This window comes from Saccostrea cucullata, unplaced genomic scaffold (genome assembly GCF_032062105.1).
Source record: "Saccostrea cucullata isolate Sc308-1 unplaced genomic scaffold, CSIRO_AGI_Scuc_v1 ctg462, whole genome shotgun sequence".
NCBI classification, from domain to species: domain Eukaryota; kingdom Metazoa; phylum Mollusca; class Bivalvia; order Ostreida; family Ostreidae; genus Saccostrea; species Saccostrea cuccullata.
Window position 1 is genome coordinate 431,385 of NW_026931071.1, and position 27,586 is coordinate 458,970.

General features: G+C 32.8%; 3 protein-coding genes across 3 annotated transcripts; all 3 read right to left on the reverse strand.

The window, feature by feature from the left end:
• Positions 1 to 157: 157 nt before the first annotated feature.
• On the reverse strand, positions 158 to 12,648 carry LOC134231285 (uncharacterized). Its single transcript, XM_062713224.1, has 12 exons — positions 12,435 to 12,648; positions 7,073 to 7,139; positions 6,919 to 6,981; positions 6,753 to 6,833; positions 6,484 to 6,662; positions 5,730 to 6,016; positions 5,142 to 5,282; positions 4,575 to 4,808; positions 2,495 to 2,604; positions 2,174 to 2,315; positions 1,191 to 1,908; positions 158 to 255 (listed from the first exon to the last, which is right to left on the reverse strand). The coding sequence occupies exons 1-12, from the start codon at positions 12,460 to 12,462 to the stop codon at positions 218 to 220; spliced, it is 2,088 nt and encodes a 695-aa protein (XP_062569208.1). The 5' UTR covers positions 12,463 to 12,648; the 3' UTR covers positions 158 to 217.
• A 249-nt stretch (positions 12,649 to 12,897) lies between these two features.
• LOC134231287 (toll-like receptor 7) lies at positions 12,898 to 15,003 on the reverse strand. The gene has a single exon (XM_062713226.1). It carries the CDS (start codon positions 15,001 to 15,003, stop codon positions 12,904 to 12,906), a length of 2,100 nt encoding a protein of 699 aa, XP_062569210.1. The 3' UTR covers positions 12,898 to 12,903.
• A 9,920-nt stretch (positions 15,004 to 24,923) lies between these two features.
• Positions 24,924 to 26,500, reverse strand: LOC134231311 (ubiquitin-conjugating enzyme E2Q-like protein CG4502). The gene is made up of 4 exons (XM_062713249.1): positions 26,384 to 26,500; positions 26,199 to 26,292; positions 25,980 to 26,056; positions 24,924 to 25,379 (listed from the first exon to the last, which is right to left on the reverse strand). Exons 1-4 carry the CDS (start codon positions 26,483 to 26,485, stop codon positions 25,230 to 25,232), a joined length of 423 nt encoding a protein of 140 aa, XP_062569233.1. The 5' UTR covers positions 26,486 to 26,500; the 3' UTR covers positions 24,924 to 25,229.
• Positions 26,501 to 27,586: the final 1,086 nt, after the last annotated feature.

Sequence of the window (27,586 nt, forward strand, 5' to 3'; positions counted from 1 at the left end):
ATTGAATTTCATGGGAAAATGTCTTCAGAAAGTTATCTCTCTTATCAGAGGGATATTACACCTTAATAAACTTAATAGAAACGTTGATTTGAGATTTATCATATGGAAATCACAAAGAAAAGCATGACTAAATTATTTTTTAATCAATTATCTCTACAATTTACTATTTGAACAAGTATTTACATCAGAACTTGCATTCTATTAAGTCATGAACTTCTTAAAGATGAGTTGTTTCAAGAATTTGAGCAATATCATCTGAAACAAAAAATAATTACTTTATTAATCAACTTGAATTTGTATTGTTTAATAATATCTTAGTCACTGCAACTACTGGGTGGGGGTGGGTGCATGGAATCATAGAAGATTTTAAATTCTATTTTGATAATTATATGTAATTAAGCTCCCAGTTTATATCATTGGTTAAACATATATAATAAGAAAAATATCATTGGTTAAACATATATAATAAGAGAAATGTATTTTTGAAATAATTTAGCTCCCATCACATTGAAAAATTGAATGTGGTTCACATTAAATATAGTCTGTTTTATTAATTTATTTATGTCTTCATCCAGTTTCGTCCAAAAATGTCATAAGATGATTAAGTTTTGATACATTTAAAAGAAAAATAACAAGCACTGTTCCATGTCAATCGTAACAATATCTTTTCCATTTGTATTGTATAATTTTTATTTGTATTCTATAATTTTCCATTTGCATTGTAAATTTTCATGTGTATTGTATAATTAATGTAATTTTTCACCCAAACCCACCCCCTTCTTCACATTTTTAGAAACATTACACATAAAAAGATATAATAATTAATGTAACTCGTTTCAAAAAGTGGCTTAGTATTCATAAAAGAAGTGTTTTTTTTAATTTTAAAGCAAATCACAGTCTTAAAATCCCTATTTTCCTGCGTACTTTTACAATAAGTAAACTTAAATAAATATTTCAAACAGTTCTAGGAAATTTAAATTTGATATACAGAATTATTGTTCTTGTCCATGGTGTATTCAGACAAGCATCACCTCAATTATCGAGTGATTTCATAATAAAGATTGGTATTACATACAAATATATTTTTCTGACATAAAGACAAAAAAATCCTCAGTAAAATAGTATATTAAATGTAAAGAATAGCACACTCCATCTGCAAAAAAAGAGCATTGAATAAATTAAAATATTACCATTTGTCTCTTCCATTTGCCGTTTTAGTTCATTTAGGGCTTCGTTAAAAATTTTGTAATTTTCATGCTTGGTTTTGTACTCAGTTCGTTTTTCATATACTTGTGTAATTGTTTTCCTCAAACTTCTGATGTCATCTCCAATTGACACATTGAGCATCCACTCAATTACATTTCTGTAATGGTTTCCATATATATTCTCCAAATCGTTCTTTACGGCCTCCTTATCATAAATCCAGACACATTTTTCGTAAATTTTGTCAATGACCGTTAATTTCTTTTCTTCCTGAAAGTCCGCAGAAAAAAGTGAAGAAAGTACTACTCCGGCAATTGTAGACAGGGTCCCAGCTATGTCTAGAACCGGGAACCAACCGGGTGTTGTAGTAATATCTTTGTTTCGTGAAGAATTTGGGGCACCCAAGAACTCTTTTTCAAGTTCCTCAATTTTTCCTTTCAATGTACTAAAAGATCCTTTGATTTGTTGCTCTAAATCTTCAAATACACCAATAACTTTGGGACTCCGACGCCAATTCTCCAAAAAAGTGACGTATCTTTCCTTCACTTTTCTTTCTAATGCAAAAACGCTTACTTCCTTTATGTCTTTTTTGCCAGATGGGGTTAAGATTTCGATTTTTCCTTTAACTGAGCAAACATACTCCATTAGATCACTGCTAAGGGTGCAGATTGAGGAATCTAACTGCGAGCGAAGGTCTTTATTGATCTGGAAAAAAACGTATGAACATTTCTATAGTGAGAGTCCAATTTTACATCTACATAAGCTTAAGCTTATCAAACTAAGCTAAGATCAAAGTTTATATCAATCCTCTATGAGGAAAATTAGAAACTTTTTGATCTGTCGTGGATGAAACTAAGTTCTGAAAAACACCATAAGTTGAATTTTACGTTAATAAATGTGGATGATTTCTAGTCCTTTTAACAGCAATTCAATTTATTTTTGTGCATACATAGAGAATAAAAAAGGTCACCTCTTCTTTTTTCTTTTCAAATTCCTCTATTGTTTTAATATTTTTCTCTGCTAGCTTTTTATGATCGTCTTCTGACAATTTGGATGATAATATTCTTCGACACGTTGCTCTCTCCAAGACTTTTAGAATATTATCCAAAAATCTGAGTGGAAGAAAATCCCCAATGCAAAATAAAGCAAAACATATAAGAAGCAACAGTGAGGAATTCTAAAGCATAGCAAATCAGCACTATCAAAGCAAGTATCATTTTTAACGAAGGTTAATTAATTAAAAGGGTGGATCACGAAGCATATTTTAAAAATAAGATTTAAAAAAAAATACCTTAAATGTTTCTGTTTACGACTGACACGATTTCGGTCGATAATTTCCTTCAACTTTACTTGAAAACGTCCATATTCTGCTTTGAATTGCTCGTCGTTGGCTTCTTTCATCTAAGAAGAAACAGTGTTTATACTTTAAAAATATAGGGTTTCTGTTTTGTTCAACGATATCAAGAAAAGAAAGACGAAAAAATAGAAGAGTAAAAAGCATTCTTTTGGTAAATGGTCGGCATTACATGTAATAACATTCGTAATTTTATTTGATTTTATCAATATGGTTTTTGGAGACTAGGTCTTTCAACAATCTATTAGAATTCTATAGGTTCCATTTGCGCCCCGTTTATAGCAGACCTTTTTTTATTCATATGAAGCTGAATTTGTTCAAAATCTTTTACGTGAAAAGAAGAAAACACTTGCTTGGCCTTCAACTCAGCATTTAGATATATCGACGACGTATTGTCAGTTGAGCTTGAAATAAAATATAACACAGAGTCTAACACATCTGTTTCATATTTGGATGTTCTACTATAGAAAAAGATGTTAATGGTTTTTCCTAACAGCCAAGCTTTATAAAAAACGTGATGGCTTAAACTTTTCAATCGTAAACTTCCCTTAAGTACTTATGCAGCAATATACTTTTGTCACCTGCAAACGGAGTGTATATCTCTCAGTAAATTTTATACTGAAGAGCATGTCCTACTTACGAACAATTTTTTTAAAAAGGTAAGGCAAGTTGATGATCAAGAATATCAGCACTTGTTTTAACTTATGATTTCGTAAGTTCTATGGTCGATACAAAAGTCAAATTTTCCATACTGATTGTTAGGCCATTATTTACATACTGAGTTGTCCATGGATTTTTCCATTTCTTTTCCGAACATGACAAGGAGCACTCGTTGGGTGTGACCGATCGGCAGAGGATGCCCACTCCTCCATGGCACCTGATCCCACCTCTGATTTTTTTTTGGAGGTCTGTATTTGATCCAATTATGTATTATTTTATGGACTTTTGAGCTTAAATACTGTGCGGTATTATGTCAAATATTTACAGAAACATATGGAAAATGTCAGCCTTTAATATGCTTTGATGTATTTATTTATTTATTTTTTTTTTTTTTTTTTTTGGCCATTGTTTGCTTTCATTTATTGTTTTTCAGTATTGAAATTAAACATTAAAAAAACTGTAATTTACATAATTTACAATAGTTTATTAAGTACAAGAAGATTATCATGTTTTAAAATATTTAATAGTTTTTTGGTTTTTTTTTTAATTTGGAGTTTTTTTCTATATTTAAAACTATTTATGCTGTAAAAGACTCTTTGTAAACAATGTATTGTATGATATTTATATAAATAAATTTAAAAAAAAAAAAAAAAAAAAAAAAAAAATATGAATGATGATTTCTCCATTTTAGAAAATTTATTAAGACGTTAATGGTAACTTAGAAACAAAGCTTTGTAATAAACATAATGATATTAACTTTCAACTATCACCTTCTCTTAAGTACATGTATTTGGCCATACACCGGTATACCCTAATCAAATGCAAATAGAGTTAATGTTCCTCAGTTAATTCGATACGCAAGAGCATGCTTTACATATGACTACTAGTAATTTCTAAACAAGGCAAGCTTTGACAAACAAGTTGATGAAACTAGGATATCAACAATGATGTTTCATACGTTAAAGGGTCAATATAATAACCTATTCAGCATATACAACCTTATATTCAGTCAAATGCTGACTGACGTTTTTCATACTAATTATATGACCATCATTTACACACAATTGAACTATTTTTTATTTACACACTGAATCGGGTTTTGGTGCTTTTCTTGATCAAGACAAAAAACACACGACGGGTATAACTAGTCGACAGGGAATGCTTTCTCCTCCTTAGCACCTGATCCAACCTCTGATGTTTTAGGAGGTCCGTGTTTGCTCCACTCTCGATTTGTATCGTTTAAATGGACTTTGAGCTTGAATACTGTTCTTTATCTCTATATTTCATTTTGAAACTACTTAAACGTTGTTCCCATCATACATGTATATGACACGGTACGTAATCTATAGATACAAACTTTCTTCAAGGAGATTTGAAAAATTTGGTCATCTTTCACCGATCCCCAGTGCTTCTTGATTGATGCCTTGACTTTTTCCCAAGTGAGCGATACGTCGTCTTCATCGCTGTCCTCTTCACAGGAAGAATAGATGACGTCCCATTTATTTGTCACAAAAATGACGTCACTGGGGTCAAAGCATGGCATTTTGTGGTCTGAGTGAGAGCGTAAAATTTCTCGCAAAATGATTGGAAGCTATTTAAAAGAATTTTGATGCAATTGTTCACTTGAGTTAATATAGTTTATGATTATTTAGCAGTCTTTTTTTCTATTTTGCATGTACCCTGTTTTGGTTAAAATACATTTTTAACCGAGCTTTATTCTAAATCAAGTGAATCTGATATCTCTTGATATACTAGTATATCATAAAGGGAAAAGGAAAAAAAGTTCAATAGTTTAAATCAATCATTTCTTCGGGATGTTATTTGAATACTTACATTTTTTTAAATTGGTGATAAATGGAGATGTAGTAACTGAAATATCAAATACAGCAGATATCAGCAATGCCATTAAAGCGTCATAACATACCCTATCATCTTGTAATCCACCAGCATTGGACGCATTTACAACGAAGATGAATGCCACAGCGTTCTGTAAGTACTTCATCACTAACTCTGCAAGACTCGTACTTCCTCCAACTCCAGGTGTATCCACTAAAATTGTTTTCCCCTACAAAAAAAAACCATTTCGTAAGTAAACATTTTGATTTTACATAATTTCATATATGATATAGAACAAAAACTTTTTTAACACAGGGATACCCACAACTGCCCAAACCCAGGATTGAATTCTTAATCTGTTAGATTGCTCGACCATCTAGACAATTTGAAAAAATGCTTTCGGGGCAAAGGAATTCTTGCGGCTTCAGTCAAGACTACATGGTTATTGGGGACATAGAAGTTTAAATTATAAGGATATGTTGATATTTCTTTACAATGTGCAGCTATGTTATTTGAAGAGTTCGCGAAAATATGCTATTGAAAATATCTAATTTCTACGTAGCAGCGGACACTCCTCTTAAACAACTTACATCCTTATATCTGAATCTCACTTTAATTCTCAATGAATTGAACACATCATAAAAAGTATTGAAATACTTAAATATTTTGTTCAAACCTTTAGTAAGGAAACTGGATACAAGATATCTACAAATGAGCAGTTTTCGGGCATGCTGCCCACATCTGTATATTTCTGAACTTCTTTCCGGAATTCTGGCAGCTGGTCTCTCGAGTAATCTAATTTGGAATGTATGCATTCATTTTTGTCGTTGTAGACTTTCAGGCCAATATTTTCTGAATTCCAGATCCTACAAATGGTTGAAGTATTTTCTGTGGTTCTAGACTTCATGATATTTTCTCCAATGAGGGAGTTAATAAGCGTGGACTTTCCAGAACTGGTTTCTCCTGCATACAATCAATATATACACAATCTTTGATAATAAAAAAGATTCCTTGTGTAATAAGAAGAAAAACTACAAGGAAGGTTTTCCAACAATAAAGCACCATAATCATATAAAATAACCACAGCATAATATAATAAACACCATCATCGTATAAAATAACCACAGCATAATATAATAAAGCACCATCTTCATATAGAATAATCACAGCATAATATATTAGAGAACCATGGCGTTCCATATATACCGGTATGATATGGTGATGGTGATGCCATATATATATATATATATATATATATATATATATATATATATATATATATATATATATATATATATATATATATGAGTGAAAATTTTTCGACCGAGACGTGAAACAGCAGTGATAGCAATAATGCTTTAAGAATGTGCATCTTCCTTTTTATTAGAAGTATAGAATTTTAATAGCAGAGTGTCCACGATAATACAAACCTGCCACCAAAATGCCATTGTCTTCTCTGTCCAGATCACAAATTCTTTCCTCGAGCATCTGGAGATACTTTGGGAAAATACATTCTAATTCTGATTTCATATCTTTGTCAAATTCTTGTCTTTGTAGCAAATCTATCAATGTTCCAAAGGTTTGGCGTAGTTTGGGAATATCGATATCTCTGAAAAGATGATTATATTTGGCAAATGAGTCAAAATGTTATTTTTTGTTTATTGAACAAGAATCAGATACAGTACATGGATTAACTTACAGAGATTGTGTGCTGCTTTTGATTGGTACCTGGGCGCGAGAAAAATAACCTGACTTTCGTTTGTCAGGGTGTATCTGGATTCTGTAAAGTAAGAATATGTTTAATATTTTGTCATTTGTTTAAAAAAATATCCGTATTTATTGACTCATTTGATCTTTTTAATTACTTTTGTAAGGTGATGTCCTCAAACGCCTTGGTGAGTATTTTGACTCGTCCGTGCTCCGATTGCCTATAATTATTTTTTAAAATTACAAACTAGATGTATTGAACAAATTCTTTAAACTCAAAAGTAAAAGTATTTAAATATATCGGGTACGTACCTCATCATTTGTACATTATGCTCCCTTTGCGACGTAGATTCTTCTATTTCAGTAGACATTCCGGTGCCTAGAAAAGACGAGACAAAAATTCCATTTGAATGGAAAGTTTTGAGCTATTTTGAGAACGTTGATTGTCATAAATACCAACGATTTTCCAAAATATTTTTTGTACATTAGTGCATTTGATTTTAATTCAATTCTTTTGTTGTAATCTGATACATTGATCAGTCTGTTTCTTCTATACAAAAGGAGTTTTCCTTGATTTTTCTCTAGATGCATTTGAGAGAAAATGAGTTTTATTTATTTTTTATAAATAAGATTAATTTCTCCAAAAAAATATGTCGAACAATAAAACTTAAGTTTTTGTGGTTAATTTGTGAGCTTTAAAAATACGATAGGGAAAAACAAAAATTTGCTGTGCTACGTATGAAAGCAAAAATGCTATGGGAAAAAACCTTGTAATTATAAAATTATTTTTTATTGTTAGAAAAACAAATGTCAAGTGATTGAAAAGGTTTTTGATGAGTGGGTATTTGAATATAATGTGTGAAATGTTCATGCAGGGATAGTTTTTTTTTTAATTCTTGACGGTACGTTCAAATATGTCGTCCGCGTGGCACAGTGGTTAGAGCGTCTGCTTTAAAGTCTCGAATGAGTGAGTTATTCCTTACACAAAAAGGTCGAATCCCACTGTGGGACCCCCATTTCAACAGGCCAGGTTTCAGTGCTTCAAAGAAGGGTTAGCCGTAGGTTGTGAGCAAAAAATATGGTACTGAAAGAAGTTCGATTCTCACCCCCCCCCCCTCTTTTTCCGTGTCAATATTTTTTCAGGATTGAATATTTTCTCTTTCAATTAGCCCCCTTTCTATTTGCTTCTGGTCGCCCGCGTGGCGCAGTGGTTAGAGCTTCTGCTAGAGAGTCGTGAAATAAGGAGTTGATCCTTACGTCGCGGGTTCGAATCCCACTGTGAGACGTGGAAACTGGTCCTTCGGATGAGATCGTTTAAACTGAGGTCCCGTGTCGCAGGTCCTGGCACGAAAAAGATTCATCCCTGCTCAATGGCCCTTAGTGCCAAGTATAGGACAAAGGATCACTTCATTATAAATAGGGATCTGACCTATAGGACCGGGCTTGGTTTTTTTCTCTACAAAAAGGTTGTCGATTTCCGTTCCGATTAATGGCATTAGGCTGAGTACATATAATTTGTTTTTCGTAAATCTTTATTTCAGTGAGTAGAGGTAGGAGTAACCTTTTATTGATTTTCGGATTTTGTTATCTCCAAATGTAATGATTGATATTTGTCTACATTACTTCTTATTGTGTATAATGGTAATGTCTACTGTCTCTGAAATTCTTTTCTTTATGTCTAGGCTTTTTATCCGTGGATATTATTTACATTTGCAAATGTTTCCCTTTATATAACACTACTAAAAGCAATGCGTATCTATAACTGTATAAATACAGGTATGGGGTCAAGAGGTCATAGATGTGCGTATGGATAAACGTTCGACGTAATTTCTCAGTGACGTCATAAAGGGTCGACGCGCGTTCAGTGGATTACTTAAGTATATACATGCAGTTGGGTTTGAAAAATAATGCATTTCACACGTTAAAAGTCACAATCAGGCAAACATAAAGTATGAATAAGTCACAAATGTAAATATAAGTATTAAGGTATCATTTTAAAACATCTATCGGGCTATAAATACGGGTTGGTACGAGATTAAATTCATCATAAAGCCCTTCGGGCTTTATGGAATTTAATCTCGTGACCGACCCGTATTTATATCCCGATAGATGTTTAAAAATGATACCTTATTTCTTAAATATTTACTTATATCAAGAATGGGCATGCATAAAGGATAGATAATTGAAGGGAAAATAAACAAGTCTATAAAAAAATTAAAATTGACGTTGAAAAGGCGAAATTCAAAACTTTTAAAGTGTGGTACCAGGTGGATTCGAACCATGGTGTAAAACGTCAGCGCACATGTATATCAACTGAGCTAGTCTGACTATAACAATGAAAGGTATAAATTTGAGACAAATTATCAAAATCGGGTTTCCTTATTTTTTTGTAGGTTTTTGTGAATTTCGAACCTAGGGTAGGGATGCCCCTAAAAAATCCTATCTTGAATTATTCTTTACATCCCAACCTATTAAAATATCACAATTTTATTTAGGGGCAGGCATACCCTGAAGGACTTATAGGCCAAAATTCATGCAAAAATCAACGCTTTAACGAACAAAATGGTGTTTCGGCCAGCTTTGGAGGTTTATTGTAAAGTTGTAAAAATTAAAATATAAAAGACATATATAAGGTAGAAAACAACAAATAAAGATTAATTTTGAAATCTCACTTTTTCCGGGAAATTGTTCTCTCCTATAGGTCAATTCTTTTGTCATAGTGAATATACATCCTTTGCAGCCCGCCACCGGCAAGCGGTGACGTCTCTGTATGAGTGAAAAATTTTCGAAGAGGACGTTAAACAACGTACAATCATCAAATTAAATCAAATAGAATGAAATTCACATAATAACAAAACAAATATTTTTACACATAATTGTGTAGTATAACGAAGATAGACATCGTCCACGAACTTTTCGAACAAAACTCGTATCAATTGACGTTCGATAAGAAACACCCTAACGTTCCATTCAAACGAAAAGAATTTTACCACTTTAATGTGCTTCACTGTAACTTATGCTACTAGTAATGAGGAGTGGAATGTTTCACAATCACATCTTGTTTAACATTGGTATCCGTAATTAGTGAGTAGGATGCGAACACATTAGTAATAGGGTGTTTATACAACATTGAAATCAACTCATGTTTACCTGAAAGGTAAATCATGGAAAGACAAGGAAGTAACTAGCGCTTGAAGACATGGTAAATAGAAAAGTTATGTTGCGTTTTAACCACCCTATAATATCTGTACAAATGCACTTCAATCTCTTATGAATTCATTAAACTATATACTTCCATAAGAATTGGGACTATATTTATTGGCTTCTGTTTAGCGTGAGGTACCAACAGTTTTGGACTGATTTTAATATAATATAAGGCATGCAAAGTTTCAAGTTTTTATTTAAGACAAAGACCCCAACTGGGGTATATGAATACAAATAATACAAGATTTTTACATATAAACAAGAATGCATGAAACAGTGAGGGGCACTAATGTTATTTACAATTCACATGTCTAGTTCAAATAATAAAGTATAGAAGGCCTCTCCTTATACAAAATAAAACTATATGTATTTATAACATTTGTTACATAGTAGTTTTGATATAAATATTAAAATATTACTGGCAATAAAATTTTACAAAATTTGGCAAGCCCCAAAATAACTTTACATGTAGTATCCTTACAATTTAATAAGTCATGAAATTTGATAACATTAGGGTTAGCATAAAAAATATTTGGAGCTAGTTTTTTTCGTGCAAGTCAACTACACTGAGATACATAATTGTCTTTCGTGTTTTTTATGATGTACCATAGTAACTGAAATTGAAAATTCTGTAAAATTCTTTTAAAGGCTACTCCTACAGTTGTAGTCTTATTGCAATATTGACACAAAAAGAGACTTGATCAAGAATCACTATCAATTTATTGCTTTTGCAAGTTTCGAGTCCAAGTGCAACTTTTTTCTTCCTTTGTCAAGTACAAACCAGTATAGCTACAGTCTCAACAGAGACTTCTGGTTAAAATAAATCAACTAAAGCACTTTTCTATTTACTATCAATTTTATTTTTAAAACACGGTTCTACCCTATAATCTTTGAGTGGGTCAACCTACACATGTGTCTGAATTTAAATCAAGATAACATTAGTATTGTTAATTGAGCTATCAAGCAAGCTATTTGTAAATCGGGCTGTTAAAGGAATTATCCTAAATCATGAAGTTTTTGCATCCAAACTCAACAAATCAAAACAAGATGTGTTTGTGAAACACTGATGCCCCCATATAGCAACATGACGAATGTTAAACTTTCTCAAATCCCAAATCAACTATGTTGGTACCCAAAGTAAGGTGTTCTCCACAAGAGATACAATTGTGAAATATCAAAGCCTTGGCATCACCTGTTTAAGGTCTTGTTCAACCACTAAGAGGTCATGATCAAATTTTGTTGGTACCCTAAGAAAGGTCTTGTCACAATTATTTCATATGTAAAGTATGAAACCCTAGCCCTTACCGTTAAAAAGCTATGACCAAAGTTAAAGTTTTTTAAAAAGTAGGTCAAGGTCAAATGATCAAAATTGTTTGATTCCAATGAAAGGTCTTGTCACACAAAATACAAATGAGAAGTATAAAAATCATAGCACCCACTGTTTAAAACGTATTGACAAAGTAAAAGTATGGGAAGAGTGTAAAAGTATGTCAAACTCCAAGGTCAAGAGGTCAAATTTGGTGGTACCCAGAGAAAGGTCTAATCAAAAGGAATACATCTGTGAAATATGAGAGTCATAGCCCCACCAGCGTCAGTATAATAAAACGCCTATAAACTGACTATTCGGACAATAGCAAGTTTATTGTCCCTCTAGACAGCAATTATTTACCTCGGCTGCTCCTCGTGAAATAGTTGATAAACTTGCTTTTGTCCTCATAGCCAGTAAATAGGTGTATAATAATGATATATTCAGAATACAAAGTCCTATATCTGTGTCAAATTGTGTCAGAATGCACAATACTTAATCAATGCTGTATTGATATGACTTCTTTTTAATTACGTGTTTCATCATTATCAGTTAGGCATTTAAAATATTTTAAATATGCATGTTTTGGCCTAATTGTCAATAAGATAAGATAGATTTCATGTAATTTAAGCCAGAACATACCTTATAAATCATAGTTTACTTTCAATCAAAGAATGACAAAGAATCTTTTCACTCCTAAGACATTATTCCATTTGGTCGTCCAACAAGTTTTTATGCTGTTATTGAAAATGTATATGTATCATATGCTCTACGTTTGTGTATTTTTTTTTCTAACAAGTTATGATTTTTCAATCCCCTAACCTTTGCCATTGCTGCTAAAAATGTATTTTAGACTACGTCGCATTTCAGGAAATAGTTTATGTAAGTTGTTTTTGTTGTTGTTGTTGTTTTATTTTACAATTAAACGAGAGAGGGCTCTACTATCATCCAGGGTCAGAAAATGCATTTGTTTGGAAGACGTAGTGGTAATGAACGGCTTATTGTGGGATATGAACAGTGCATTCAATAACCTGTATGTTTGAAAAAGTTAAACTGCATACTACAACTGTACTATTTGTGATTATTTTCTCTTTTATATGATTATCTTAACACCATCATCAATTTGAAACTTTATAGATAATACGCTTATGTGTATCATCTTACCTATGTTTTGGAACTGCAATTTACGCATATAAATTTCTTCCGTCCGACCTTCTTTCGCCGGAATAAGGTTAAATATGCAGATAATTACATATTTTGTAGTTACCCGGGATACATTTTTTAGACTTGTAATCCGCCAGATATATTGCAGATAAATTAAGCCACTTTCGTTTTAAAATTCTAAGTCTACCTGGCAAGTCGACAGTGTTGAAAAGGTGCACTTGTTTCCTCCTTACCCAGATATCAATTATTTGTTTGCGAACCTGTAACTTGAAACCATCTATACCCATTGACAAATAATGACATAATTCTCAATGCTTTAACTATTACCTGGCACACTATTTGACACACAAATACACCACAGAATAAAAAGAAATAATATTTATTTGACGCAGAAACGAAATTTTACTAAATAAAATCCAAAAGTAAATCCTCTTATAATTTGACTTTTTTCTTATTTTTTTTTTTTTATTTATTTCATGAATCTTTTTAGCTTGTTCCAAAATAATTTCCTCCCTTTTACATTAAGTGTCCATTCTGCATTTTCTACAGATTTTAATAAAGTTTTCAGCGCAATTGTAAAATGTTTAGAACTGATTTTCCCCAACAAAATAAGAAAAACTCTGTCCCCATTTCCATCAGCTAACTTATGATTAGCAATGATAGTTTCGTAATTGCACCACTGATCCTCCATAAAGTTGTTCGAAAGTACCAAAATGAATTTTCTACTGGCTTCAATACTCTCTAGTATGTTATCAACGTGAGCACAACTTGGTAAAAAATTTCTTTCATGAAGACAAAGTTTGTAATGTTCTTTTTTCTCCATGGCTTCGACAAGTTCCGACATAATCCATTTCCGGTCACGTGTGTTGTATGCCACAAATCCATCGTACTCTTTTAACTCATTATCAATAATTTTTTGATATGCGCTTCGTCTTCCATCTGTCCATTTGTGCAAGTAATACTTATTGTCCCATCTTAACTTCCATGCAAGCATTAAACCAAAAAGAAATATAAACATGAAGGAAAAAATAGTTAAAAGTGTGATGAAAACTTTATTCACTGGATGGCAACTAGTCTTCAGACTTTGGATGTGGATATCAAGTCTAGTTGTCTTCCATTTCTTGGGAGAATCGCATTGATAATCATCATTTTCTACTATTATCCCTCTCTTGTATGCCCATTTGATAAACCATTCAAGGTCACAGTCACAAGCATAGGGGTTATAAGAAATGTCAATGAAGAGCTTTGGATTCTTCCATATTTCATCTGTAAAAGTATCCTGTCGAATTGTTGTGAGGTGATTTAATCGTAAGATTATTTTTTCAAGGTGTGAATTGTTCTGAAAAGAATCTCTGTGCACATGCCGAATAGTGCTTCCCTCTAAATCCAAAAAGCTAAGATTAGGAAAATTTGATGTTTCCGGAACATTATTCAGTTTGTTGTGACGTAAAATAAGCTCTGAGAGATTTTTTAGAGGTGATATCATTACATGAAAGTTGACAATGGATAAATCGGAGAAATCAAACTTCGACATTTCTAGTCTTGTTAACTGTGTGCATTTCTTAAAGAGTGTTTTTGGATTGAATGTATCCTTTGACACTCTTTTGTAACTTCCAAGATACAGCATTTCCAATGTTTTGGAATTGAGTGCACCCTCTTCTATAACTAAATCATACGTTAACATGTTTCCAATGCTTAATATTCCTAATTTTTTGAGGGTTGAAAATGAATCTGATTTAATTCTATCCATCAAATTAAATGATACATTAAGATAGTACAAGTTCGGTAAACAATGCCCTTGTTTTTGGAATTCTTGTGAATCAAGAAGATGATTTATTGCAAGAGACAGGTTATTCAACTTTGGTACCAGTGATACGTTTTGACTATCACACATTTTCGGTAAGGAAGTCATCTTGTTCCAAGTCAGATTTAATTGTCTAATTTCTGGGAGGCCCTCCATTTCTAAAGCATGTATTTTATTCACACTTAGATCTAATGCTTGTAGACATGATAGATTTTGAAAAGTATTCTTTATCACCTTATTTATATTCCAGCTTCTCATCCTTAGATTCGTTATGTTTGTGTTGTGTAGACTTAAGAGAGTATCTTCCGGTAGGGTTTGAGGCTCTTTACTTGTAATGATATTCGAAATGTCCAGATGCTCTATACTGGAGCCATTTAAACCTTTCAAACCTTCCTTCATGGCATTTAGACTAAGATTGTTGAAAGATAGATCTATTCTGCTTATGTTCGGGATAAGAGCAAATGCTTTTGGAGATATATACTGAATGTGACATCTTTTAAGGAAGAGTTCTGTAATGTTTAACTCCGAAATAGGTTTAAAGAATGTATCGGTTACATTGGTAAAGTTGTTCTCTGACAAGTCTAAGATTTTAATATCATGTGCTAAGTTGAGAGATGATATATTCACCAAACTTCTATTCGAGCAATCGGCTTTCTCAGAGGTAATATTGCAGGTAGGCTTGGTAAATCGATTTAAAATGAAAGATTCAACCAGTTGGCTTGATATCCAAAAGATGATAGCTATCATTATGTAGCCAGACGTCATATTTTTCATTTCTCGAGCAGCTCTGAAAAAACAAAAGGAGTTTTAGAGTAAAATTTTATTTGGCAAACCATGATGTTGATGCGAATATTCACTCACCCAACGTATTTACCAAAGAACAGTGATAATTGTCTTATTACAGATTACAGAAGCTTGAGATAAAAGATACCACAGAGTCTGACACATCTGTTTCATACTTGGATATTTTACTCGAAAAAGACGTCAACCAAACTATATGATAAACGTGACGACTTTAACTTTTCTATCGTCAACTTCCCTTACTTATGCAGCAATATATATACCTTCATCACCTGCATACGGTGCGTATATGTCTCAGTTGATTCGATACGCAACGGCATGCTCTACATATGAACAATTTCTGAAACGAGGTAAATTATTGACAAGCAAGTTGATGAAACAAGAATATCAGCAATCTCGTTTAAAGTCATCATTTCGTAAGTTCTATGGTCGATACAATGACATTATCAGCAAATACAATTTATCATTCAGTCAAATGACTGATGTTTTTCATTCTAATTGTTAGTCCATTATTTATACACTGAATTGACGACGCATTTTCCCGTTATTTCAGGATCATGACAAGAAGCACACGGCGATTATGACCGGTCAGCAGGGGATGCTCACTCCTCCATGGCACCTGATCCCACCTCCGATGTTTCGGAGGTCCGTGTTTGCTCTGCTCCTATTTTGTATTGTTTTATGGACTTTGATATTGAATACTGTTCGTTATCTCCATATTCTTCCTCATGATATAATGATCCTGATCAAATGATACACAAGTGAAACTGAAATCAACTTGTGAACAGAGCAAACAAGGACCTCTAGAAACAAACAAGAGTTTAGGTGCCATGAGGAAGTAAGCATCCTCTATCGACCGTTCAAACCCACCAAGTGCCCCTTGTCATAATGAGTGAAATAGATTCATCCTTATATAATTCGGTATTAATTTATGGCTTAACAATTTTTGTGAAATATGTTGGATAACACTCGACCCAACGATGAATTGGAAATTATGAGAACTACATTTCCTGGCGAAAGATTTATTTTTAGAAGAAAAAGATCATTTCTTCTCTTTCGAAGTATTCAGTATTGTTAAGTTTGGATTACTATTTTTACCTGCAGCCTGCACACAGAGTAATTTTGAGCAGTAAAATACTTTTATGCTGGTTCTAAAACTTTCGATAACAGGATCTAATCTCCTCAAAGTAATGGGAAATTAATTATTGATAATCAGAAAATGCTTAATGGTTTATGAATAATCACTAAGGAATATTAGTAATTTGTTAATTAGTACATGTAGAAGTGAAGGTAAGATTTTAAAGGCAGATTTCCTACAACATCAAGAATGATTCAAAAAACAAGATTGACTGTGATATCAAGAAACATGTAATTGTAAAATTGGATATAAAGATCAGAGTGGTTTTTTATGCCTCCTAATCGAAGATTCGGGGATATATAGTTTTTGTAGTGTCCGTCCGTCTGTCTGTTCTATCTATCTGCTTGTCTGTTTGTTTATGCGCAAAAACTTTAACCTTGCCTATGGCACACCAAATTCACAAAAATGAGCTAATCATAGTTTCACAATCGATAAACTAGGTTTATTGGTTGTAAAATATAGTTTACGGACTGTAAACTATAGCTAACAACGTTAATCTATATTTTACATCTGTAAACCATAGTTAACGCGATAATCTATGTTTCACAACCGTAAACTATACTTAACACCGAAAACAATCATTTGCGATTGCAAAACATAGATTATCTGATAAATACAGTTTCACGATTTGTAAACTATAGTTTACAAACCGTTAACTATAGTTAACGATCTGATAAACATAGTTTCACGATTTGTGGAACTATGATTAACAACTCTTAACTAAAGTTTACGATCGTAAACTATAGTTTACAAACGTAAATCTATGTTTATCAACAAAATCTATTGTTAACGCTTATTACAGACAGATAAACTTAGATTAGCATTCGTAAACTATAGTTAACAACCGTTAAATATAGTTTTACAGATTGTAAACTATAGTTTACAGTCGATTAACCTAGTTTATCAATTGTGAAACTAGGTTTAGCTCATTTTTGTGAGTTTGGCGTGCCATACTTGCCCATAACTTTTGATTTAGTGGAGCTATGACTTGCATATGTCACAAATGTATTCCTTGTGACAAGACCTTTCTTGGGTACCATCAAATTTGACCTTTTGACCCTGACCTTGGAGTTTGACCCATTTTAAAACAAAAACTTCAAACTCTTACTTTGGCCAAAACTTTTCAACGGTAGAAACTTATCTTAATTTCAGAGGCACTTTCATACATCACATATGTATAATTTGTTGCAAGACCTTTCATCGATACCAACAATTTTAACCTTTTGACCTTGACCTTGGAGATTTCCTTACTTATGAAAAAACTTTAATCTTGGCCATAACTTTTGAACGGTTAAAGCTAGGGCTTTCATACTTCATATATGTAATTCATGTGAGAAGATCTTTCATTGGATACCAAGAACTTTGACTGTTTGACCTTGGAGTTTGAATTACTTTTAAAAAACAACCTTGACCATAATTTTTGAAAGACTAGGACTAGAGTTTTCATACTTCACGAATTTAATTCTTATGAAAAGGCCTTTCATCTGATATCAGGAACTTTGACCCTTTGACCTTTACCTTGGAGTTTGACCCATTTTTACACAAAAAATTCAAACTTTTACTTTGGCCATATCTTTTAAACGGTAGATACTAGAATTCTCATATTTCATATATATATATTGTGGCAAGACCCTTCATTGGAAACCAACGTCTTTGACATGTTGAGCTGACATTGGAGATTTCCGTACTTATCTACTTTTAGAAACAAACCTTGACCATAATTTCTGAAGAATTATTGCTAGAGCTTTCATACTTCGCATATTTCATCCTTGTGACTTTCATTTGATATCATGAACTTTGACCCTTTGGCCTTGACCCTGGAGTTTGGCCTACTTTTAAAAACTTTAACATTAGAGCTGGGTATTGGCCAGAGATTTCGTATTACGATATATTGCGATATTTTTAACTGTATTGCAATATGTATTGCAATATTTTTAATGTAGTTAAAATGGCGTTTTCTTACTATATTTACTTTAATTTACATACAGAATGTACATAACTATGATAAGTAACTAACAGGGAAAAAAGTCTTGTTGATTTCATTTAAGTTATGTTCAGAAATACTTCAACAAAACAACTTCTGTCTTATGTTTATTTTAATAGCAAACCTTTCATTAATCCATTTTTAGAATTATAATTATAAAATTCCTTAATCTAAGCATATTGCCAGTATATCGATAAATAAAAATCGTATTGCAATACAATATTTTTGTCATTGTTTTGCAATATATTGAAATATCGATGTTTTGCCCATCCCTATTTAACATTGGTCATAACCTTTGAATGGTAAGGACCAAGGCTTTCAAACTTCAAATATGTAATCCTTGTGACAAGACCTTTTTTTAAAACCAACAACTTTGACCCTTTGACCTTAGGGGGGCATCAGTGTTTCACAAACACATCTTGTTTTTTTCTTATATCTTAGTGTAATAGTGATTAGTTTTATGTTTTAATTATTATAATATTCAAATGTATAATTTATTACTTATACATTATGAATATGCCACAACTGATTTTAAACTCTAAAGTGCATTAAAAATGTGTGTCAATTAATATTGACAAAACAAATAATTTAAACTCAAATATTGAAATCTTTCATTTAAATAATTTAGCAAACAAAACACTTTTCAACAAGAGGCCCAGGGGCCACAGCGCTCACCTGAGCACATCGGGCTTGAATTTACACCCCCCCCCCCTTTCCAGGCGTTCATCATTTGAACAAACTGGAATCTACACTACCTGAGGATGATTCCATATAAATACCCCGGGTATCACTAATCATAGCTTTGAAGTACTTGAAAAGAAGATTTCAAAAGGTTTCCCTATATATCCCTATGTAAAACTTGGGTCGACCATTTTGGTCCCACCCTATCCCCAGGGCCGGGGGTCATGATTTGAAAAAACTTGAGTCTACACTACCTGAGGATGGTTTTACGGAAACGTTTAGTTCGTCAATACTAATTCTGGTTCAACCGTGAGCTTTCCTCTTATTGTTGAACCCAGCTTCTCTTAAAACCTGTTACAAATATTGTACTTTTATATGAAAATGGAATAAAATGACTTCAGCACCGAAGGTCTGATTCCAACTATATATTTTCAACAACAAATCAAACATACTGTAAAATAAAAGGATTAACAAAAGGTATATAGAAATCAAGTATCAAACAATTATTGAGCGAATGGTGACATTTTAGCAGTTGTGAAAGAATAAGTGTCAATGTCAATTAAGGAATTAGCTGTCCAATCTCTGACTATGCCTCAGGTGGGATTAAGGCTGTGCGGAATTTATATAATTTATCACATTTGCCGAAATATATGAAAAGTTTTGACAACAATTTATACAAGGTCCGAAAAGTTAATTTACACAGTAATTTAAAATAAGTTCAAAAAATGTTGTATTTTACATCGTAACAATGGCTTCCCGATCAGTTTCATCTTTCCTGGCCCAGTGGTAATTGAGAAGGATTTTTAAAGATATTTCCTATATATTCCTATGTAAAACTTGGGTCGGCCATTTTGGCCCCATCCTTGCCCCGGTGGTCATGATTTGAACAAACTTGAATCTACACTACCTGAGGATGATTCCACATGAGTTTCATCTTTCCTATCCCAGTGGATCTTCAGAAGGATTTTTAAAGATATTTCCTATATATTCCTATGTAAAACTTGGGTCGGCCATTTTGGCCCCATCCTTGCCCGGGGGTCATGATTTGAACAAACTTGAATCTACACTACCTAAGGATGATTCCACATGAGTTTCATCTCTTCTGGCCCAGTGGTTCTGGAGAAGAAGATTTGTAAAGATTTTTCCTATATATTCCAATGTAAAACTTGGGTCGGCCATTTTGGCCCCATCCTTGCCCCTGGGGTCATGATTTGAACAAACTTGAATCTACACTACCTGAGGATGATTCCACATGAGTTTCATCTTTCCTGGCCCAGTGGTTCTGGAGAAGAAGATTTTTAAAGATTTTTCCTATATATTCCTATGTAAAACTTGGGTCGGCCATTTTGGCCCCACCCTTGCCCTGGGGGTCATGATTTGAATAAACTTGAATCTACACTACCTGAGGATGATTCCACATGAGTTTCATCTTTCCTAGCCCAGTGGTTCTGGAGAAGAAGATTTTTAAAGATTTTTCCTATATATTCCTATGTAAAACTTGGGTCGGCCATTTTGGCCCCACCCTTGCCCCGGGGGTCATGATTTGAACAAACTTGAATCTACACTACCTGAGGATGCTTCCACATGAGTTTCATCTTTCCTGGCCCAGCGGTTCTGGAGAAGAAGATTTTTTAAAAATGCCATTAATTCTTAACAAATTCATGATTATCTCCCCTTGGAAAAGGGCGTGGCCCTTCATTTGAACAAACTTGAATCCCCTTTACCCAAGGATACTTTGTGCCAAGTTTGGTTGAAATTGGCCCAGTGGTTCTTGAGAAGAAGATGAAAATGTGAAAAGTTAACAACAACAACGACAACGACAACGACGACGACAGACAACGGACAAATTTTGATCAGAAAAGCTCACTTGAGCCTTCGGCTCAGGTGAGCTAAAAATTAAATTAAACAAAACAAATGAAATAAAATAAACAATCAGCTAAAACTTCAGATCCACTCCTTTTCTATTTCTACACCTGTAAAAAGCTACCTGAGTAGAATTCAATTTTCTTAAATCCTATTGGTCAAGTCTTTTACCTCCAAATTCTGGACAACAGACAAAGACACTTCTCAGTTTGACCATGCATGAGTTTACATGCTATTGTAAATTATTCTTATAAATCTAAAGAAATTTGACTGACTGTTTCAAAGAAACTGTAAGTAATCATATAATTTACTTTTTAAAATACATAACTTAAAATCAAATACTTTCATATTCATAATTTCTGATTTCTGAAATTAATAAACTGCATGAGAGATTTTTGGAGTGAGAGATAAAATTTATTTTGCAGAGTCCAGAATTATTTATTTATTGCTTATACTGATATACTCTGCTGCAACTTATTTAAAGAAGCTAGGAGTCAGCTTTATTCCACAAATAGGTACTAATTATAATTTCTATATTTTTGCAATACAGGTTTATTATTTTACTCTGAGAATTGTAAATGTGAAATTTGATAATAATTTCTATTTATTATGCTGTCAACATAAAGAATATTTTCTATATGAATGTTTAATATCAGCTTTACATGTATTTCATGGTATTTTATAAAAGTCTGATTCAAGGGGAATAACTTGTGAATTCCTCTAATGCTATGTACGTGTATTGATGTTTTATGATTTCTTATTATGTGAAATACTATTGATATATCCTGATTAAATATGTATTATATTTTCAGGGCTGTGATTTGCTTGTATTAGATGACTCCATAATAAACCAATATATAAACGAACCCGCAGGTGTTATTATTCATCTACAACCCCTGTTACATTAGAATTGTAAATACTTTCAAACATTCTTCAATAAATTGCCAAGTAACTTGAAAATCTTGTCTTACCTTTATTTCTTTTATTTGTCTCGATTTTCAATTTTACGGACAGGAATCTAAACGCCTATTATAGAAAATGTTGGTTAAGAACACATTTTGAGTAGTTTGAATACATAGACGTCACTATTTACATCGTTCATCTTATCAGAATGAAATTTAATTTGGGGATGAAATACAAATTTTCCTGTCCCTTTACTATTTACACTTCAACATCTCTAAGACAATTGGTTCCCATGTCTATTTCTTCCTCAATTTCTTCCTCGATTTTTATTTACCCTTTTCGTACGTCTTCTTAAGATCAACGATAACGGTGATACAAAGGTATTTTTACACAAACGCTAAATGCCATGCTATAAAACTTCCTTGTTTAAAGATATGTATGCCGTGTTAAACAGTATTTTTGCACAGCTGAAACCGAACAAAAATTTCTGGAGTATGATAAGCTACCAAAAATGAAGCATTCTTGCAAATTCGACGAAATTTTATTCGGTATTAAAGATATGTATGCCGTGTTAAACAGTATTTTTGCACAGCTGAAACCGAACAAAAATTTCTGGAGTATGATAAGCTACCAAAAATGAAGCATTCTTGCAAATTCGACGAAATTTTATTCGGTATTAACAAAGTACTGGTCAGGAAAAGAACACGATATTTTCATGCATATTTATAAAGGACTGACGTTTATCCTGGATCTGCGCATGTGCGCGGGAAAAGCATCGCGAGAATCATCAGGTCGAGGAAAATATTTTTGTGACGTCTGTTCAGTGAGGGACACAAATAGACCAATCAGCTCAATGAGTTGCATTTAATGAATTTATGGGTTACTAAATAAAATACTACATGTGTTTTTCAAAAAGGCTAGTTTTTTAAATAGCTCTCAGAAAGACATGATGCATTATGTACATTATTATCTACTAATCCCATGCTCATATTTGCATACAAATGATTAACAATGGTGAAAATTAAAGTTTTCCCCACTCCATTGTACAGGTCCGTTTGTTTAGAGTTTCCCCGTGCTGTACTGCTAGTGGACATTTTCGGATGTCAAATACAATGTATGGAAAGTAATTTAAACCGCTATGTTTACACCCTGAATGGGATATCGTCAATTATCCCTTTTGGTTTTTTAATATGAACCACATAACATATGTAGATGAAACTTACATTCCATACATCTTGCCTTCTTAGAAATATAGTTGGGCTAATAAAATAAAATTGGTCAAGGAATTCCAGGCCTCTAAAAACTATTCCAGTATATGGGCACAACCAAACATTTCGATGAACACCATTAAGAAAAATTAATTCAGGTAGGTAGCATCGTTTTTTTTTTTTAAGTGGGTGGGGGGATAGAATAGTTAGAATAAAAATCAACTAGCTCGAAGAAATCTGACAAGTAAAATAGGTTCCAATATCTTTCACTACTAAATTTTATTCATTCACTACAATTTACCGCCAAACTCCAAATTTCACTTTCGAATTAGCCCGAGCCAATGCTGATAACCTACTTGCAAGATTTTTTATATTATTTTCAAGGGGTCAGAAATATTGTGATTCATATGTAAAGAATATAATTATATTATTTAGTAGTATTCTGGTTTTGGCATTCGGTATATTGTGCAGATTTATACATGCTATTCTGTGGAATACTTTTGTTGTTTTGAACCATTAAGACATGCAGAATCGAACGTATCTAATAACCATTTTGATTGATCAAATTATATCATTTGTTATCACAAATAGATGTTGTCCACGTTATGAAATTCAATATGAATTTTCTTTCATGAAGGACATAACGGTATATAACTACCAATTAAGAGCCTGGACTTGTTCATTATCGCATAGCATTACGTTTCATTGGCATCGGAAGCAAATTGATTGATTAATTGTATATTGTTTAACGTCCCTCTCAAGAATTTTTCACTCATATTGAGACACCACTACTTGCCGTTGAAGAGCTGCAAATTTTGCCCTATATTCGGCACTTAGGGTCAATGAGAGTAGGGATCTTTTTCGTGCCAGCACTTACTGCGACACGGGACCTCGGTTTAAACGGTCTCATCCGAAGGACCGGTTTCCACGTCTCACAGTGGGATTCGAACCCGCGACGTAAGGATCACCTCCTTATTTCATGAATCTATAGAAGACACTCTAACCACTGCGCCACGCGGGCGACCAGAAGCAAATTGAAAGGGGGGCTAATTGAAAGAAAAAATTTTCAATCCTGAAAAAAAATGACACTGAAAAAGGGGGGGGGGGGGAGAATCGAACTTCGTTCAGTACCAGATTTTTCTCACATCCTACGGCTAACCCTTCTTTGATAACACTGAAACCTGTACCTGTTGAAAGGGGGGGGCTAAACCTACGACCCAATGTTAAAAATTATTGTGTCTATCTTTGCAAATGAAACGCAGGGGAGAGCAACCCCCTAGCCTGCCCCAGTTCTGACGCCTATAAGTTTGTTTCCTACATGTAGATGCTGATGAATGCTAATTCGTTAAAGATAGAATGCATTTTTAGTATTTAATGTACGAAGTATACTTTGGGAGCCGAATCAAAAGCACAATTTTACAAATGGCTTATAGCATCATGATGCTTGATTCCCAAAGTAGTAATGATGAAGAATGTTTTTTTTATCATTATTGGCTCTCTTTAGCACAGGCACTTGACGAATGGATGGTGTTGCTTATCAAAAACACATGATTTTTTCCTAGTCTTTAATTCTTATACTTGTATTTTACATCTGATATCATCTTTCGCCTTTGTTAAGATTAAGAGATTGATACAAAACTACCAGTCCTTTTCAGATCCTATAGATCAGCTAATCAGAACAAAAGTTATATAGTCAGATATCACTAGTTATAGCTCGCATATATATACTCTGTCCTCATTTCAATGGCTTCAAACTCGATTTAAATCGACAATTTCTCAAATTAGGAATGAGTTGATAGATGAAAACATGAAAGAAACCATGCAGAAATCATATCTAGGTATTTTTTTAATATCTTTTTTATGCTTTTTACCAATTGATTCAATAAAAAAAACTACAAAACCAAACTGTAAATTTTTCAATTTTTTTTTTCAATTGTTTAATTTCATTCAAAACTGAAAATGAATCTTATTACAAAATATTCTCCACTATGATACTCACATAATTCTAATCATTCCTTTTGACAAAAATTATTCAAAATATTGTGGATTATAAAACATAACACCACATTATCAATCTAATGATACAAAATTAAAGGAATGACATAAAAAAGAATAGACGAGAACAGATAAATAAAACAGTCACATTTTAAATGAGTGAAGAGATACTTCTAAAGAATGTAAACAAGATTAAGAAAGATATGTACAAATAATTTCAAAAATAGTCAACTACTTTTAGTTTCATGATGAACTGAGAACTTATGAAAATCTTTTATACTTCAATAAAAATGATAGTAACATAAACTTTATAATGTATTCATGCAAAAGTCAAATGATGGGCGACTGAATGTAATATATGACAACGTCTTGTATGTAACAATTATTTCGATATGTCCCCAGTTCTTCTACATAACAATCATTTCGATTTGTCCCAGCCATATCTCTGTACCATTCGAGTAAATGCAGATTTGGCTTCCGACATTGTGTACGCTGTGTTTGCATTATTTAAGTCCAGCTGAGCATTAGGATCACTGAGAATCTCACATCGAATCTGCACTAGTATATTCTAAGAATAGAAAATATAGCTCAATGCTTCATGGAAAAAAGTGTAATGTAAATTTATACTGTATACAGGGTTATTTTTGCCCCATGTAATTTTCAAACTTTCACACATACAAACAATTTTTGCCCCGTTTTAAATTCGCCCACTCACAGTTTTATTTAAGAAATTATGCTGTATTCTTTGAATTCACCCATTTTAAATTCACCCAAATGAGGGTAGGGCGAAAGGGGCAAAAATTTCCCTGTATACAGTATATATTATTTTTAGAGGACAAAAAGTTTATCTACTACTGTATACAGGGAAATTTTCGCACCCGTTTTATTTTCGCCCCTTTCGCCCTACCCTCATTTGGGCGAATTTAAAACAGGGCGAAATGAAATAATACAGTATATTTTTTAAAAATAAAACTATGAATGGGCGAATTTAAAACGGGGCAAAATTGTTTGCAAGTGTGAAAGGGCGAAAATTAAACGGGGTAAAAATAACGCTGTATACAGTATCATGAATTTCTAAGATTAGAGGTCTCTAAAACGTTTAATATAGAAAGAACTTGCTGTATCAGGGTTATTAACACAGATTTATTTATTTATATTGGACACTTACTTCTATATCATTTGTTGGTGTCCATCCTGATTTTGTTAACATTTCCATGCATATTGAGCCTCCAATAGTCACATGACCTTTAAACAATATAACAAACATTATCATAAAATGTGAAATATTCATCTTAGTTTTAAAGTAATCAAGTAGTCAACACCACATTGTGAGAATGTGATAAATATAATGATGAGGTTCCCTCCACTTAGCCGTGTGTGAAGTTACCTGTGAGGAACTTGAATCTTGGTGTTGTGACTCGAACAAAGGGTGGAGACATTGGATAGTCAGCAGGGAACATCATTTCTAAGTTTATACAGGGCTGTAACAAAAATCAGAATAAATTTACACTCAACAAAAAATCAAAATGTAATGTGATTACAGTGAAAATATACAGTTCAAGATATACTTACTTCAGTATTATGCCTTTTGGCAAAAGCATCAAGATCTTTTGCTAATTTTGAATCTGGAATGTCTACAAGTTTTATATCCTGCGAAGAAATAATATATAGCATTTAGTTCAATAGCTAGCCTTCACATACTAAACAAATGTTTTCAAAACTGCATATCATTCATCAACATAGCCCCTCTTCTGTTTGCTCTTCTTCTATTTATTTAATTGCATTCTTCTTTTGCCCTTCATTGCCTGAACTAAACACTCGGCTCCATTTATATTTTGCATTCTTTCATACATGTTAACCTATTGTGATGAAAAAGAGGGAGATTCAGACCTCAAAAGTGGTAGCATTGCGCGCGTGTTGTTTAACGCGCTTGGATTATCGATATCTTTCATGTAATATACATGTATATTATAAGCATTAAATGAAATCAGGTACCTACACTAATTAATCTTAAATATCAACAGCAAAGAAGAAGACAGAAACACCTTAAGTTTGACATAAATTGTACAAATTCAAATATTTTTCATGCTCATCATTTTGCTTGGATTGGCTGCTTTACTTAGCCTTTTGAAGGGTGATCTTTGCTGAAATAGCCTGGAAGCAATAATTCTGAATTTTTATTATAAATCAGTACTAAGCTTCCATATCTCAGACCAAACTTTAAAGTGAGGTAATTTCTCAGTGACGCCATAAAGAGTCAACACACAATCAATGGATTACATACATGCCATTTGGTTTGAAAAAATAAAGTTTAAAAACATTGCATGCGTGAAAAGTCATAATCAGGCAAATTGTAAAATATGAATAAGTCACAAATATAAATGTAAGCACAGGAGTTCGTATACCTATCAGTTTTACAGAAATTTTTCTCATTATTATAGGTATTATAAATTTTATTAATTTACTGAAAATTTCGGTAAAATTGATAGGTACGCAAACTCCTGATATCAATCTAAAACATCTATATAGGGCTATAAATACGGGTTGGTACAAGATCAAATTCATCATAAAGACCTTCGGCTTTATGGAATTTGATCTTTTGACCAACCTGTATTTACATCCCGATAGATGTTTAAAAATTATAACATTTCTTAAAATGGTGATGTCAAAGTTGTCTGCACAGTTGACATAATCTGAAAGTTTAGAATAAAAGCAGTGGATAATAGAGCCCAAGATGTTTGACCGATAATTTTTTATTTATTTTAACTAGGTTCT

Bases quoted from the DNA above. Each gene is read 5' to 3' on its own strand.
- LOC134231285 (XM_062713224.1), bottom strand. From the start codon at position 12,462: ATGCGTAAATTGCAGTTCCAAAACATAG. The intron at 6,663-6,752 runs GTAAGTTAATCC...TCATCTTTTCAG, and splicing joins AAAAGCAGCACACAATCTCT to AGATATCGATATTCCCAAAC. The intron at 5,283-5,729 runs GTTTGAACAAAA...TTTTTTTTGTAG, and splicing joins ATCCAGTTTCCTTACTAAAG to GGGAAAACAATTTTAGTGGA.
- LOC134231287 (XM_062713226.1), bottom strand. From the start codon at position 15,003: ATGACGTCTGGCTACATAATGATAGCTATCATCTTTTGGATATCAAGC.
- LOC134231311 (XM_062713249.1), bottom strand. From the start codon at position 26,485: ATGCTATATATTATTTCTTCGCAGGATATAAAACTTGTAGACATTCCA. The intron at 26,057-26,198 runs GTAACTTCACAC...TATTGTTTAAAG, and splicing joins AAGATTCAAGTTCCTCACAG to GTCATGTGACTATTGGAGGC. The intron at 25,380-25,979 runs GTAAGTGTCCAA...TTCTATTCTTAG, and splicing joins CACCAACAAATGATATAGAA to AATATACTAGTGCAGATTCG.